The sequence below is a fragment of the Balaenoptera ricei genome, chromosome 7 (genome assembly GCF_028023285.1).
Source record: "Balaenoptera ricei isolate mBalRic1 chromosome 7, mBalRic1.hap2, whole genome shotgun sequence".
Classification (NCBI taxonomy): domain Eukaryota; kingdom Metazoa; phylum Chordata; class Mammalia; order Artiodactyla; family Balaenopteridae; genus Balaenoptera; species Balaenoptera ricei.
The window spans coordinates 86,507,282-86,524,314 of record NC_082645.1 but is presented as its reverse complement, the minus strand read 5'-3'; the positions used below and the strand labels follow the sequence as shown (position 1 = coordinate 86,524,314).

At 42.7% G+C, this 17,033-nt stretch overlaps 1 protein-coding gene and 1 long non-coding RNA gene across 4 annotated transcripts in view; one reads left to right on the top strand and one right to left on the bottom strand.

Moving 5' to 3' along the window:
* Positions 1-71: 71 nt before the first annotated feature.
* Positions 72-17,033, bottom strand: part of AOX1 (aldehyde oxidase 1) — a 73,794-nt gene continuing 56,832 nt past the window's right edge. For all 3 annotated transcript variants that reach the window (XM_059928429.1, XM_059928430.1, XM_059928431.1), the window contains 9 exons: positions 15,745-15,840; positions 13,739-13,867; positions 12,964-13,038; positions 11,495-11,547; positions 10,164-10,278; positions 6,811-6,876; positions 2,578-2,766; positions 1,448-1,615; positions 72-489 (listed from right to left, as the gene is read on the bottom strand). In XM_059928429.1, coding sequence (XP_059784412.1) covers positions 439-489; positions 1,448-1,615; positions 2,578-2,766; positions 6,811-6,876; positions 10,164-10,278; positions 11,495-11,547; positions 12,964-13,038; positions 13,739-13,867; positions 15,745-15,840 — 942 coding nt within the window. In that variant the 3' untranslated portion in view covers positions 72-438. The remainder of the gene's footprint in view (positions 490-1,447; positions 1,616-2,577; positions 2,767-6,810; positions 6,877-10,163; positions 10,279-11,494; positions 11,548-12,963; positions 13,039-13,738; positions 13,868-15,744; positions 15,841-17,033) is intronic.
* LOC132369128 (uncharacterized) lies at positions 312-2,240 on the top strand. Its single transcript, XR_009504270.1, has 3 exons — positions 312-425; positions 1,284-1,378; positions 1,473-2,240. It is a non-coding gene; the product is annotated as an uncharacterized LOC132369128 (long non-coding RNA).

Sequence of the window (17,033 nt, the reverse complement as noted above, 5' to 3'; positions counted from 1 at the left end):
GGTGATAGCAGATGGGGACAAATGAGAAAATGACAACTTTACAGTTCATACTAATAAAATTATTTAGAAAATTGCCTTTCACTAGACAGTATAATTTCTGTTGGTGGATACAAGCCAACTATGAATCACATACAAACCATCATCTTCCATTCCATTCAGCTGGATGGATTTAAGGGACAGAATAATAAAGAATACCATTCTAGAGGAAACCAGTTAGCATTTATGCCATTTAAAATATTATTTCTAAATAGCTTAAGCATATCTACCAAATTCCAAATGGAACATTTAAAATCAGCATCCTATAAAAGCAATACTCTGTGAAATGATTTCTGAACTATGAAAATTTGTCTTTCAGACTCATCATCCTAGAGCATTGAGACTGGATAGATTGCTTTGTTGGAAGAGCCACCCCATCTTCGCCAGAGGTTTGTATTTGATTCATATGGGTACACTCCAAGGAACATAGGATCCAGGTTCATCTCTTGGAATCTGGAATAAAAGGACAAGTTTGGATGTTTGCAACTTGGAAAATGTTTGTGACGTGTGACAAATAGCAGACTATAAAATAGGATAAAAACCACCCAGAGGGTGACCAGGACAATGAGAGGTCTGGCCACGACAGTATGAGAAACGTGGAGGAATCCAGGAGAAGACCAAGGGTCGGGCGGGGCAGGACAGCTATGAGAGTCATCTCATGCTTGAAGAGGGACAAAGGAAAGGTGGAATCAGCCTCTGTGCTTCTCCAGAGTGAAGCAGCGATTCGTGGGGTTTAGGAAGAGCTATAAGGGGTAACGTGAAGAGCCACCATGAGAGGAGGTATAGGAGGGGGCTCTCCCCTCAGTATAAGAAGTAACTTGTTTACAGTCAGAGGGGTCACTGTGAATGGTGTGACCTCCTCCCACAATGAAAAATCCCACTGGAAACGCCCAAGGAGAGCTGAGTCGTTTGCTCAGCCGGAGGTGGGGCGTGGCGGGAGGGGGCGTGGTCTGCAGGAGGGATTCCTGCTGCTGGGGGTTGGGAAAGGGCCTGTCCTACTTTGAGGTTCAGATCAGGAATGGCACATACTCCCAGTGGTTTGGAAGGAAGTTTAGTTTGTCCTCTAAACTTCCTTCCGAGGAAGTTAGATTGTGGAGGTGGCCCAGATTCTTGGCCTGGGATTCTTGGGTTCAGGGCACAGTTCCTGAACTTTATCCCTGACTAATGTGTCCTGGGAAGGGAACAAAACTAAGGAGGAATATGCAATTGCTGAATGAAGAAATGAAGAATGAACCTTTCTTTTTTAGTGGTGTAGAACTGAGCCCCACTGCAGGCAGGCTGCTCTCCTGCTCAAATGTCTTCAGGATTCCTGTCATCTTTTCTTCCGTGGAAAACCACCATGGTGGGTCAATGAAACTTAACCACAAGGACAGGGGAAAAAAAAATTCAGACTTGTATGAGCAGAACCTACCATTTTTGTGAACTTGTCTTCACAGGCCATTCTAATCTTCTCTGGGGTCAGTGGACTATTGAGCTTCAAAGGTCCAAACAGTCCTCTCTCCTGTCGTGCTGCACTTACCGCGTCCTGGATGGCGAAAAACACCGAACACCCCAGGAATACCCCAGACTCTCCCAGACCCTGGAAGGGAAACAAGTCAACTAGATTATGACTCTCTCTTTCTCTCTCTGTATATATATACATATGTATGTGTATTATGTATATGTGCATCTATAGGTACATATGTGCATGTACGGGTACATAAAATATTAAATATTACATGTACAACTTTTTCCTTTAAAAAGCTAAGTCACTATTTTAACCCAGTAATCCCATTCTTAGGATTCCAGCCTAAGGAAATGATCCCAAATGGAGAAAGCAGATATAGTCATGAAGATGATTGCTGGCACGAAGATGAAAAATCAGACAACCTGATGGTAATAGTAGTTTGTGGGGCTTCCCTGGTGGCGCAGTGGTTGAGAATCTGCCTGCCAATGCAGGGGACACGGGTTCGAGCCCTGGTCTGGGAAGATCCCACATGCCACGGAGCAACTGGGCCCGTGAGCCACAATTACTGAGCCTGCGCGTCTGGAGCCTGTGCTCCACAATAAGAGAGGCCGCGATGGTGAGAGGCCCGCGCACCGCGATGAAGAGTGGTCCCCACTTGCCGCAACTAGAGAAAGCCCTCGCACAGAAACGAAGACTCAACACAGTCATAAATAAATAAATAAATAAATAAAAGAACGCGAATTTCTTTAAAAAAAAAAAAAATAGTAGTTTGTGTTGGTCTCCACGATTTGGAGTATTTTTTTAAAATTGTATAATGTTGTTAAATTACTTTAAAATTAAAATGTTTTGGGAATTCCCTGGTGGTCCAGTGTTTAGTACTCCGTGTTCCACTGCGGGGGGCACAGGTTCAATCACTGGTTGGGGAACTGAGATCCTGTAAGCCACATGGTCGCCAAAAAAAAAAAAATGTTTAACAGGGCTTTTTTCCCCTACAATACTGTCAAAACCCCCAAACAACCAAGAGATGAATGTAGCCCCTCCCTCCTGGCACAGATATCACGTAAACATGCATTTATTCATAGAGCACAGCTTACCTTAGACGAATACAGGGTATTTGAGTTTTGAGACGGAGGCAACAAAGAAACGTGCAACTCCGTGGGGATGTCACAGATGGCAGGGATCTTATATTGGTTTGGGCCCCGAGTGTACAGGACCCCCTGAGGAGAATAATTCAGTTCCTCTATTGTATAAAGTCCCATGCCTTGAATAAATGCACCTTCAATCTGAGGCAAAAAAAAAAAAAAAAATTCCATATATGAGAAAAGACAGTCAACAGTAACATTTCACCTTCTTGCTGGTAGTCTGAATTTTAAAAATGCAGTTGGATTTACAAGCAGCTTATGCAGCTCAGTAACAAAAAAACAAACAACCCAATCCAAAAATGGGCAGAAACTATATGACATAAATCACAGCAAGATCCTTTTTGACCCAGCTCCTAGAGAAATGGAAATAAAAACACAAATAAACAAATGGGACCTAATGAAACTTAAAAGCTTTTGCACAGCAAAGGAAACCATAAACAAGACCAAAAGACAACCCTCAGAATGGGAGAAAATATTTGCAAATGAAGCAACTGACAAAGGATTAATCTCCAAGATTTACAAGCAGCTCATGCAGCTCAATAACAAAAAAACAAACAACCCAATCCAAAAATGGGCAGAAGACCTAAATAGACATTTCTCCAAAGAAGATATACAGATGGCCAACAGACACATGAAAGAATGCTCAACGTCATTAATCATTAGAGAAATGCAAATCAAAACTACAATGAGGTATCATCTCACACCGGTCAGAATGGCCATCATCAAAAAATCTAGAAACAATAAATGCTGGAGAGGGTGTGGAGAAAAGGGAACCCTCTTGCACTGTTGGTGGGAATGTAAATTGATACAGCCACTATGGACAACAGTACGGAGGTTCCTTAAAAAACTAAAAATAGAACTACCATACGACCCAGCAATCCCACTACTGGGCATATACCCTGAGAAAACCATAATTCAAAAAGAGTCATGTACCAAAATGTTCATTGCAGCTCTATTTACAATAGCCAGGACATGGAAGCAACCTAAGTGTCCATCATCGGATGAATGGATAAAGAAGATGTGGCACATATATACAATGGAATATTACTCAGCCATAAAAAGAAATGAAATGGAGGTATTTGTAATGAGGTGGATGGAGTTAGAGTCTGTCATACAGAGTGAAGTAAGTCAGAAAGAGAAAAACAAATACAGTATGCTAACACATATATATGGAATCTAAGGGGAAAAAAATGTCATGAAGAACCTAGTGGCAAGATGGGAATAAAGACACAGACCTACTAGAGAATGGACTTGAGGATATGGGGAGGGGGAGGGGTGAGATGTGACAGGGTGAGAGAGTGTCATGGACATATATACACTACCAAATGTAAAATAGATAGCTAGTGGGAAGCAGCCGCATAGCACAGGGAGATCAGCTCGGTGCTTTGTGACCACCTAGAGGGGTGGGATAGGGAGGGTGGGAGGGAGGGAGATACAAGAGGGAAGAGATATGGGAACATATGTATATGTATAACTGATTCACTTTGTTATAAAGCAGAAACTAACACACCATTGTAAAGCAATTATACTTCAATAAAGATGTTTAAAAAAAAAACAAAAAACAAAAAAACCAAAAATGGGCAGAAGACCTAAATAGACATTTCTCCAAAGAAGATATACAGATTGCCAACAAACACATGAAAGAATGCTCATTAGAGAAATGCAAATCAAAACTACAATGAGATATCATCTCACACCGGTCAGAATGGCCATCATCAAAAAATCTAGAAACAATAAATGCTGGAGAGGGTGTGGAGAAAAGGGAACCCTCTTGCACTGTTGGTGGGAATGTAAACTGATACAGCCACTATGGAGAACAGTATGGAGGTTCCTTAAAAAACTAAAAATAGAACTACCATACGACCCAGCAATCCCACTACTGGGCATATACCCTGAGAAAACCATAATTCAAAAAGAGTCATGTACCAAAATGTTCATTGCAGCTCTATTTACAATAGCCAGGACATGGAAGCAACCTAAGTGTCCATCATCGGATGAATGGATAAAGAAGATGTGGCACATATATACAATGGAATATTACTCAGCCATAAAAAGAAACGAAATGGAGTTATTTGTAGTGAGGTGGATGGAGTTAGAGTCTGTCATACAGAGTGAAGTAAGTCAGAAAGAGAAAAACAAATACAGTATGCTAACACATATATATGGAAGCTAAGAAAAAAAAAAAAAGGTCATGAAGAACCTAGTGGCAAGAGGGGAATAAAGACACAGACCTACTAGAGAATGGACTTGAGGATATGGGGAGGGGGAAGGGTAAGATGTGACAAAGAGAGAGAGTGGCATGGACATATATACACTACCAAACGTAAAATAGATAGCTAGTGGGAAGCAGCCGCATAGCACAGGGAGATCAGCTCTGTGCTTTGTGACCACCTAGAGGTGTGGGATAGGGAGGGCGGGAGGGAGGGAGATGCAAGAGGGAAGAGATATGGAAACATATGTATATGTATAACTGATTCACTTTGTTATAAAGCAGAAACTAACACACCATTGTAGAGCAATTATACTCCAATAAAGATGTTAAAAAAAAATGCAGTTGAAGGGGGTTTTCAGCATGTCTTGGAGTATGTCTGCAAATGTTTACTTACAAGTTCACCTCGAAGCATGTCTGAACATCTTAGCGCTAAGTTCACTCAAAGGACTTGCATTCGAATCTCAGCCTGGCATTAAAATTGCAGCTCTGGAAGAACCCTCAGAGAGCCCGTAGCCCAAATGACCTGACTTCTTCTGCCTACAGGGCAGATGAAACGCTCTCTGCCTGGTTGGCCACAGACCCCAGCACCCCAGGAAAGGCTCTCGGGGCTCCGGAACCTTAGCAGCTCATGCCACTCCTCACTCACGAGCCTGCTGGCCTCACACCTCTGGACTCAGTTTCCTCGCCTGTAACAGGAAGAGTTTGAACCGTGTGCTTGCTTAGCTTCCTTTACAGCTTTAAAATGCTCCGGTTCTTAGATGTCAGCACGTGGACAAAATTACCTTTCCACACAGACTTCTGATTTCTGAGTCTCTTCTTCCTTTCTTTCCTTCCTGTGGCCATATTTTCTCCACCCATCTCCATCCTCACTTCTATCTATTAGCAGAGATGTTCTTCTCTACCACGATGTTAGAGGAAGCTTCCTAACACTCCAGACTGCTCCCCGGGCCAAGTCCCCTCCACCCGCTAAGCGAGGTGCCTGTCTTTGGAGGCTTCCACCAACCCGGCCCTCTTTTGCTCCCTACCTCCAGCCTCACGTCCTGCTCCTGGGACGTGGGTGAGCGCGGCCACCAGCCTCTCCTCACTGCCAGCCATGAACACAAGGTGTGCAGGATCTTAGCTCTTTCTTTAGGTTGATTTCCTCCACTCTCCTCCCACCCGGAACACCTCTTCCTGCTCATTCTTTGACTACCCGGTCCACACCACTTCCTCCCAGAAGCCTGCTTTGACTTCTCCAACCCATACATTCTTCCCATTCTCCAGTCAATGTCCTAATTGGAGAGTCCCTAAGACTATACGCTCCATTGCGAGTAGGGAGCTGAATGGCCCACTGGGGCTGAGGCGGGTAAAGAAAGTGAGTGAAGCTTCCAGAGAGCATGTGACTCTCTAAAGAAGCAGCCAATCAACTTTTCCTCGTGGAAACGGAGCTCCGGTGTTGGCAAATTTTCTGTGTTTCCAAGAGATGCTAGCCATTTGAAAATTCATGTAAAACAGCTTGTGATTTTTCAATCTTGTTAATTATTTCAAATTTAAATTTTAAAATGTCTGTGGGCAAAATAAGCTACCCATCAACAGTTGCTGCTGTAACTATTTGACGTTTGCAATCTCAACCCAACATTAAACACCCTGAAGCCAGAGCTCATCATCTCCCCAAGATTCAGCACTAAGCACTGCATTCTACTTCCAGCCCACAGGTATGGGGCTCACTTTTCACCTCTAGGCTTAGTCCTGCTCATTCAAGCTCCCCAGTCACAGACTGTATGTTTTTTCAAAAGCTACCTGAAACACCTTTGTTCCCTTCCCTTTTTTAAGCACTAAGAGATTTGAGTTCCGTGGCTGTCCTGAACAAAAGATTCTGAATAAAGGGATAGAATAAGAAGATGGTGAATAAGCCAGCGGGATGTGTTCCTGGCAGATCCCCCAGAAGTTCTGACTTTTACAAATAGGGAGTCAGGAAAGTCAGTTCCACATACCTGGCCTATGTCAAGGGCCGGATTTATACTGCAGCCAACATCCATGACAATGTCTGTTCTGATGTTCTAGTTATTAAAAAAAAGTAAAAACGTTTAGTTTAATGAATACAACTTGGGGAGACAACGTCGAGAAGCAGTTCCTGTCAGGATGGCATTGGAAAAGAACCTATCTTTGGGCCACATTATATTTCAGGAGAAAGAAGCAACAAAGTTTATTATGTATAACTTTCAAAGTTATATAAATACTCAACCAGCTTAATCAGTGATTTATTTTTCTTGGAAACAATAGGAGAGAAAAATATTTACTTGACTTTGATTCCAGCTGAGTGATGTAACATATTCAGTTTAATCCACTACAACAAATAGACCATATGCCACAGAAAACAGGAAATGTCTCTGGCCCTCTTGATCCTTGTTGCAAAACTTTGTGGCTACCACACAACCCCACATTCAGAGTCCAACTGGCTGGGTGATAGTTACTGAATCAAGAACTCAGGGTACATCAGCAAAAAATCTGTTATCTGCTATTTTACATTTTTCATTTTTAGAGCAGAGCAGAGATTAAATCTAACGTTACAACTTTGGTGACCAAAAGTTCTCTGATAACCTACAAATGAGGAGAACGACAGCAGGCCCAGCCAGGCTGGTGGTGACACCTTTGCTCCCCTGCAGGTCTGTACCTTCTTTTATGTGACATATGGTCTTTGTCATGACAGATTCTACTTATAATTATTAATGGAACAAAGGAAACCCAAGAATTTCCTTATTTGATCTGGGACTTTCATCTAGCATTTTTCTTAAGTAAATTAGATAGTGATCTAGAATGTTTAACTATAATAAAACTTCAGGCACCCACCCCTCTTATTTAAAGACACAGTGAAATGTAAATTTCTCTTCCACACCAGTTAGCAAGGCTGGTGGCCTCTTCTAGGAGACCAGTGGCCTCAAATGGAGGTGAGCAGGGGTGCTCTCAATTCTGCAGTGTTAGTGAAGCTTTTGCTTTCAAGGCTGTGGACTTACTGCTGTCTGCACTGTCATTTGATAGCGCTGTTTTAGGCTGTGGCAACCAGACTCCACGATGGCCCTCGATGACCCCCACCTCCCCGTATTCACGTCCTCATGCAGCCCGCTCCCACACTCTACCAGGGGTGGTTTGTGTGATCAGTAGGATATGGCAGAAGTAATAGTTCATCACTCCGAGATTAGGTTGACTGTGGCTTCTGTCTTGGGTTCTATCTTAATCACACATACTCTCTCTCTCTCCTCTTCCTTTGGACCAATCCCTCATGGGGAACCAGCTTTCACATCCTGAGGACACTGAAACATCCTATGGAGAGGTCCATGTGGTGAGGAATGGAGACCTCTGGCCAACAGCCAGTGAGAAACTGAAGCTTCCTGCCAACAACCACGCAATGCAGCTTGGAATCGGATTCTCCAGCTGCCATTGAGCCTTGAGATGACTGCAACCCTGGCCGACAGCTTGGCAGTAACCTCATGAGGAAACACAAGCCAGAATCACCCCAATAAGCCACTCCCAGGTTCCTGACCCTTAGAAATGGTATCAGCTAATAAATGTCTGTTAAAGCAATTCCATCAATATGAAGAGAATTTCTGAAAAACAGGCCACAGGGAGGTCCCTTAGTGGGATGTCACATTACGGCCTTTTGCCTTGGGGTGATACCTAACCTGAGCCTCAGATCTAGCTTTGATGAAGACATCTGATAAGGCTGTTTCATGCATCTCTTAATATTGTTCAGTTGGGCTTCCCTGGTGGCGCAGTGGTTAAGAATCCGCCTGCCAATGCAGAGGACACAGGTTTGAGCCCTGGTCCGGGAAGATCCCACATGCCACCGAGCAACTAAGCCCGTGCACCATAACTACTGAGCCTGCGCTCTAAAGCCCACGAGCCACAACTACTGAGGCCGCATGCCACAACTACTGAAGCCCTTGCACCTAGAGCCCGTGCTCCGCAACAAGAGAAGCCTCTGCCATGAGAAGGCTGCGCACTGCAATGAAAGAGTAGTCCCCGCTCGCTGCAACTAGAGGAAGCCCGTGCACAGCAACTATGACCCAACACAGCCAAAAATAAATAAATAAATAAATTTATATTAAAAAAAGATTGTTCAATAAATTATAAGAGCACACCTTAACATTTCATACCAAGGCTAATTATTACCCTGTTCTTAGATCTTAACAAGACCAAGGCATATGTAAGACACAAGGAAACCCAAATGATTAAGTCTTCACCAACATTTTCTTCGAGGGAGGGGGGATGTAGGAATCAGTTAGCATGAGAGAACTTTCTACTGAACTCCCTAACACAGGACAGCTACCGTAGCATGAAAAGCATGCTTAGAGTGCTCATTGTCTTGCCCCAGTCCAAGTTTCCCCAAAAGTAATCTGGTTTGAATCAGAATCCAGACGAGCTAGATACTTGAATGGGCAGATTCAATAAAGGTGTAGGTTCAATAAGGGTGTATATAATTTCAAAGATTAGGCTGACTACAGTTTAAAAACATACAGGCTGGAGACATATTAAATGAAAATTTATATTTGATCACAATCCAAGATGCAGTCACAAAGGATGTTTGGAAATATCAAGAACTAGAGCTTGCCTCTGGGTAGGTTTTGGGCAGATTATCACATGACAGTTGTGAGGGTATCACAGTCCCATTTAATCCATCGATGATCATTTATTGTTATTGATAGTGGCAAGGGGCTTCATTTACCCTCAAAGGCCCAGCTACAAGAGGAGAAACTCTGAGTCCTTGAAGCAGGAGCATGTGTGTGTGTGTGTGTGTGTGTGTGTGTGTGTGTGTGAGAATCTGTGTGCACATCTCCTCATAGCATTCCTTAAAAGCATAAGGATGCTCTTAAACTATCTAAAAAGCAGGACCTAGCTGGACCAAAGATATCAAAAGCTGCCCACTAGCTCCCCTGGGCTGGCCCTTGGTGCTTGTTAGCAGATTGTGGATGCTTATGAAATCCTTCAAGAATGCCATATGATGGCATTTCATGCAAGAGGAAGCCCCCTGTAGGCTGTGTTTCTACATCAAAGCCCCCTGTAGGCTGTGTTTCTTCCTTGAAGCCCCCTGTAGGCTGTGTTTCTTCCTTGAAGTGATTTTTTTTCCTGATTCCATTTGAAAGAGCAGGGGAAATAAAGAAGAGAGGCTGCCAGTTGTTTTCCACATAAAACACCGAGGCGATTGCTGAGCTTCTATTTTCCTTGGTAAAACAGACAAATTATCCTTAGGCCGATCACATGGTGCCTCTCTGGTGCTCAGACAGATGGAATATGTGGAAAATAGATGTATCTAGAGTTCAACTTGAAGACCTTCCCAATTGGTACTGACCTTATGAGCACCTGTCAGACAGTCTATCTCAACCTCGGAACAGGCAGCTCCATAAACAAAGTATTCGAAAGGATGGCCTTCGCCCGTCTCCCAGTTCATGTTCGACTCATAACCCCTGGAGGAAACAGAATTCTTGAGGAGCGTTGTTAAGTGATCAAGTCCCCTAATTGCAGACCACAACGATTAAACAGACCCGTTAAGAGCTGTGCTCAATTTGTATGCACAGCAAACCAGAGGAGTGCACATGCACAATGATGTGTAGCACATAATACATGCAATAAGTCTGCTGAATAAATAAATACTTACTTCTTTCTTATTAAACTTGCTTTGCCTGGTAAAACCATGAAACCACTCCCTACCACTGACTCATTATGCTGACTATATGGATATCCTATTGCTTTTGGCTAATATTGGGTCATGTAATCCTATCGTCATCAGATTTGGGGGATTCCACCTGGATTTTACACCAAACACTACATCAAAGGTGCACGCTTGCCAGTTCACCTGTCTTGCTGGCTCTAGGATTCAGCCTTCTGTGCGAGGGATCAGGCCCCTTGGCTCTCATTCTGTGCCACTACTCTGGTTGCTCCATCAGGCACCATGGCCTGCTCTGTTCCTAACTGTTCTTTAAGAATACCAAACAAATGCCATGGTAGAAGAGAAGCATAGGCCAGCAGCTTGCCAGTACTTTCTACCCTTCTCTCCTCTGCTCTGCCCAGTCTGGAGGGGCTTATTCCTGATAGCCAATTCCTGATAGCCTGGGACTCCCTTGACAAGTGGCAAAGAGACAAAATCAGGTATGACTCTCTATATCACTCTGTTCTCTGATGGCTTCCACTCTCCATTAAAATAACTCGATAAATTGATAGATTCTTTTCTAAAGTGCCTGAGTTCTAGTTGTTCCACATCTTGACAACACATAGTTATTGTCAAATTCTTATATTTTGCCAATCTAGAAGGTGTGAAATGGTATTTATCTTATTATGGGTTTAATTTGCATCCCTTTCCCTTCACTTCCTAACTTAAGGGACACACTGAGTTTTCAACAAAAGGTCAACCACTGTTGTGGGTTCCAAGCACTAACCCCCAGGGAACCCTCTAGTACTTCCCAGTATGATTTGAATCATCGATTCAGCTGTATTTTATTTGTGTGTCTATTTTTTCCCAGGCTTTCTGGAAATTTGGATTAAGTAGCGCCTAAATGTTCTTTATAACAGTGGGTTAACACAAGGTACAAAATCATTTTTTGCCAAAGTGTCAAACAGAAATGAAACTTCCCCTCAAGATACCGCTGCTATTTTCCATAGCATGCGATTGAAAGGACTATTTACCTGAAGTATCCAGTAGCTGAAAGACTAATGCTTTCATCAAAAGCAGCCTGTGCCTGGGAAAGAAGAATACAACGTGATGCAATAAAGATGTTTAAAGTAAGAATCACTCGAGACTTCAATATTAATTTTACTCTGTTAAATAAAGTGATCAGTAGTAATAACTAGGAAGGACCAAGTTTAATTTATTCCTTTCAGCATTTTCCATCTCTATAGGCATTTATAGTTCACTGCTTGTAGGCATAGCATTTGTTCAATGCATATCATCATAATAAATGACTCCCATGGTATGTTACACTTATAGATTGGACTATTGTGGGCAACACATGTTCTGCTTATGAAGAATTTCACTCAGTCACCTGGAAAGACTTAGCCTATTAACACAGAACATTTCAGGAAAAAATGGGTGGTCAGACACTTAATTTTAATATCATGTATCCACAACAGACTTAGGAGAGGGGTACAATCTTGCTGAATTGTACCATTTATACCAAAAGTTCTCCTGACTCTGCAGTGTACACAGTTGACTAAGATACAAAATGATGTTCCCAAGTCTGAGAAAGAAAAATGTGAGAAGTGCAACCATTACAGAAGAAACTGGGCTGAATGGCACCATTTTTTGATGGTGGAGGACCGACTCTCTTGCACTGCATCTCTCTCCATCTTTCTCCAACCAGAGTCTCCCAGGAAGCACTGGGCAAAGGGCAGAAATAAATATGCCCAGAAAGGATTGAGAGCTCCTATAAATATGAACTATGGAATGAATCCTAACTCTATGGAATAGCAGGAACCATTTCTAAGGAAGACTCTCCAATGTTATTTCCTCCAGACCAGTGCTTTAATATGACTTGACATCCTAGAACTGTCAGCCTTCAGTGGGTATCCTTTCCACACCATCTGGTACTTTAGAAGCTGTGACTCTGAAAAGTTTCCTAGTTGACTTTAGAATGTGTGTCTTCTCATCCAATTAGATTTTAGGTAGATGAAAGGAAGCAGTTGAATATTTCTATTCCATTTAGTGCCTACTACTTGCTGAATATATACCCAAATGGCTTGGTTTCCTCTGTCTAAAAGAGTGCTTATATGATTTTTACTTTTATAACAGGATTCTAGTGTTATCTTCCAATTTTAGCAACAGGGGAACCCCCAAAAAGGAACAAATAGATGGACTGCTATTATCTAGAAAATACCTAGATTCCTTAGGAAGAAACATTAATTAATTCTTGATTAAAACAAGAGTTCTGGACACAAGAACCATCTTTTCTCTAATAGAGAATTGTCCCAGATGTAGGAGTTCCTCCATCATGCTGTGATAATATTTCCACATGCCGAGAGCCAAAGGCCTCTATTGATCATGATGTAACTGCAGTACCTTTTAATGTGCCCTTTCTACTGATATTTGATTCACACATCTCATTCTCCTCTCTCCTTTTTTCCCCTAACATACAAAACAAAGTAACAGTGATTCTCACCCAGTCCTTCCAAGTGCCTCCAGGATTCTTGCTGATGATGGATTCAAGGCGTTTTAGAAGAGTTTGACAAGCATCCTACGGATTATTTTTTAGTTAAAATTATGACCATAATGTCAGGCGAACAACAATTACAAAAACACACTATTATGTGCTGTTGTATAGGCTTATTTAAGAGGCTCATGGTACACGGAGAAGGAAGACACCAACCCCGTAAGAGGTGGTGTGAAAGGTCTCATGGGGGTGGGGATGAAGCATGAGCTGGTCTTAAAGACAGACCGCCTGGGATGGGGGCCTTGTAAGCCCTGCTAAGCGGTCAGGACTTAAGAGAAAAACTGTTGATAAACCACCGGTTTTTAAGCACAGCATGGTCAGATTTATTTTGTGGGAAAGCTTTCCCTGGCTGCAGGAAGCCACAGTGAAAGGCAATGAAACTGGGGTGGACAGACAGAGCCTTGCGATGGCCCTGACAAGAGGCACGAGTTTGAACCAAAGCAGCCGTGGTACTGCAACCTGGAACTGGAAAGAGACATTTCTGAGTAGAACTCATAGGGCTTGGGGACCAGTGAGCTGTCAGGAGTGAGGGAGAAAGGAGGTGGCATCTCCCGCTCGGGAGATTGGCCAGTCCTGGACACTGACTGAGCCCCCGACTGGGGGAAGGCGCAGTTTTCCCCAAGAGGGTGTGGGAAGGAGACAAGAGCTGGATTGATTTGCAGCATCTTCTGAGCTCCAGCCTTGATGGGGTTCATGATTTGGGTGCCACTGCAACAATTTTTACCTTTACTGCCAACCCATTGAGATCAGCCACCACGGAACCTCCAGAGATGTTTGCATTAGGGACGATTTCTGTGCTTGTTCCCCGAAGGTGGATGTTGGACAATGGCATCCTTAATTCACGACTGGCCACCTGGATTTTGGAAGAGATCTTCTTTCACTTTTCTTTGGTTAGTCATAGACCCGTGCTGTTAGCACATGGTAGCATGTGTGTGGAACACACCCATGCCCAACTGGAACAAGCGGCAGGACCACGAATTCTTCCAGCCACAAGAAGTTCCTCTTGTCTAAGACCCTGTAGCTAGTCTGGCCCCCCAAGCCCTGAGCACACTTTCTTGTTCTTTGACTTTCTTTTGTGCACTAGCACCAGGAAGAGGAGGTGAGGCCCCAAGCCAAGGCAGGAAGAAATGTTTCATGTTTTCATCATCATGAAATCAACACCTTCAAGGCCTCTCCTACCTCTGCACTCTGCCAAATTCTAGCAAATCTGACTTCATCAGAGAGGAGATGCCTTATCCACATTTCCGGAGATGCTCCAGGAAGAGAGCATTTCTGAGAAAGGACAATGGCTTTGTTAAAGCAGCTGCACCAACTGGAGATCCCAGAAGTACATGGTGCCAGTGCCACTGGCCAACATAAGGACTTAGCTGGCTGCTAGGTTCTTCCTTTGTGTTTAATGATGGGGAAAAATCATACTACTAATCTCAGCTGGTTCCACATTCTCTTTCCTGCTAGCAGTATGGCTTAGTTGAGTTTGTCCACAATTACGACAGGGGCATAAGGCATACAGAGCCCTCCCCATCACTGGCTTTCAGAAGACTGCCTACACAAAGCGCATAGGCTTAGAACAGAAAGGCTTCTGGTGGCCCAATAAGGAAAACACGGAAGTCTCACCCCAGAAAGGGGGACAGGTATGACCACACAATTCTCAAGTGAGTGATAACATGAAATAAAACATATATTCAGCACCTCTATGATCAGAAAAGTGCAAATTAAAGCAATAATGAGATATTTTCCTCTATTAAATTATCTAAGATTTTTTTTAAAACAATCCATAACGTACAATGTTGGGTAGTGATGTAATGTGATGGATACTTTCTGGAAAACAATTTGGTAACATGTGTCAAGTGACTTAAGATATATTCTGTGACCCAGTAATTCCATTCCTGGAATTTATTTTTTAAAAAAATCATTGGTTTGATCACAGGTTTATGGACAAAAATGTTCACTGAAGTGTTCAACAATTGGGGATGGCTAAATAAATTATACAGACATATACATGCAGCATTAAAAATCATGATTGTAAAGAATTCTTAATGACAGGAGGAAATGGTCACTCTCTATAAGGATAGGTGAAAATCCAGGATACAAAATTATATAAACAGAATGCTAGTGATTTTTTGAAAAAGAAAAAAAGTCAAAATAGAGAGACCCCCAAAACAGTGATTATTGCCAAGTGGTGGAATTGTGCAGCGTTTTCTAAAATAATGTTTGCCTTTCAAATGTTTTATAATCTGTAATATTACAATAATTAGCAAAATAGAAACAGTAGCTAAAACTTATTCTAAAATAATTGAGCGAAAAGAAAACTGGTAGTTTGGTTAGAAATATCAAATGTGTTTTATACTATCAGTTGTTCAGAGTCCTTACTATAAAAAGGGCAAGAAATAATGCAATACATCAGAATTTCTAAATCTTTTTATTGCCCAGCAAGGGTTCAAAGAAGACAACACACTTGTTAATATATCCAAAGGAAAGCAGCAAATGACCATACAACCTTCTTTAGCAATAAGACAACCAGAGGCTATTCTACCACATTCTTTTAGGAGGGTCAGTTACAAAACTGGCTTGTTTACCCAGTTTCTGTGAATAGCTTAGCAGTTGAAGTAGTCAAAGCTAAAGTCTCCTATCCTTTTTATTGTGGAACAGAAAATGTACACTCCAAGTTTCTCTCTCATACACATATCTACACGCACACATCCGACTTAATCCAATTATTTGCATTCTTACCTGAATCATTTTAGTGTGGACCCCCTGCCCCATTTCAATTCCACCATGAGTCACCAGCACAGACCCATCTAGATAAATGTGAACCAGGGCAGCAGCCTAAGCAAAAAAGATGAAAACAGTTGCCACGATCTTTTTGATTGACATTATCACATATCTTGTCAATTAGAAAACCTTTTCCCTGTAAGGCATCCCCTCCTCCCTCCTTTCCACATGTGCCAAAATAAACACAGACCCTTTCCCCATTGCCCTGAGAGCACTGAGCAGAGCCAGGGCAAGGCAGGGACAGGTGTTGCCTCATGATCATCCCACAAGAGGCCAGCTTGTCGCTGGACGGCTGTGAGTCTGGGGCAGGATTATGCTGCTTACGCTGTTTCCTCAGTAGAACAGCTCAGTGCACTGGTACCTTCAAGGATCCCCCCGACCCAGGGTGGAACAATAATCTGGATTTGGGTTTTTTGGGGGAGAGGGTGTCCGTTTTAAATGCAAAGTTAAGTATAGATAGTTTGGGGAAGAAGGAAGACTTGTTTACATGAACACTTATCCCCATAGTTGTAGGTATGTTATAGAGAAGCAAAAATAAAAATCCAAATAAGATGGGGCAGATAGACATTACTTTTTTGCTGCAAAATGAGCTAAGCCCACCCTCAATCATCTTGGCCCAGAGTTCTAGGGCTTTAGAGTTCGAAGAGAACTTGGAAGTAATCTTATCTAACTGCACAGCTCCCACAGAAATACAGAAGGAACCAAACAGCTAACATAGAATAAAAGGCTGCTGTGGTCAGAAACACCCAGGCTCTAAGCTAAGCATGTTTTACAGTCAATAGGAATGTGCCTTCTTGCCAAGTCTGCTTGTGCTAAACTAGGGGGTATGGAGATGGGCCAGGAGACTGAGATATCCCAGGAGACTGCAGAAAATGTGACTGGCGTCTTCACTTTGAGTCTCCAGTATACGAGCAATATTAACAGCATATGGTCCTAGAGAAAAATGCTTCTAGTGGTTCCACTGTGGTTCAGGGGGCCTGCAAGGTACACCTTTACTGCTGCTCAACTGGGAAGTGCCAGCCTCTTAGATGTAGTCTAGGCCAGCCAGGGGTCACTAAAAGCTATCGGCTAGGTTTCTTAATATCTAAGCTTCTATGCAGAGTGGCATAATAATCTAGGATTTGTAAAGGCAGGTCTTCAGAAAATTCTGGTAACAAGCTGATTTCCATTTAATGAAGCTAAAATTTTGAAGCCTTGCTTTACTCACTTGATTATTTATAAACAACCCTGCTCAGAAGTGAAAGTCA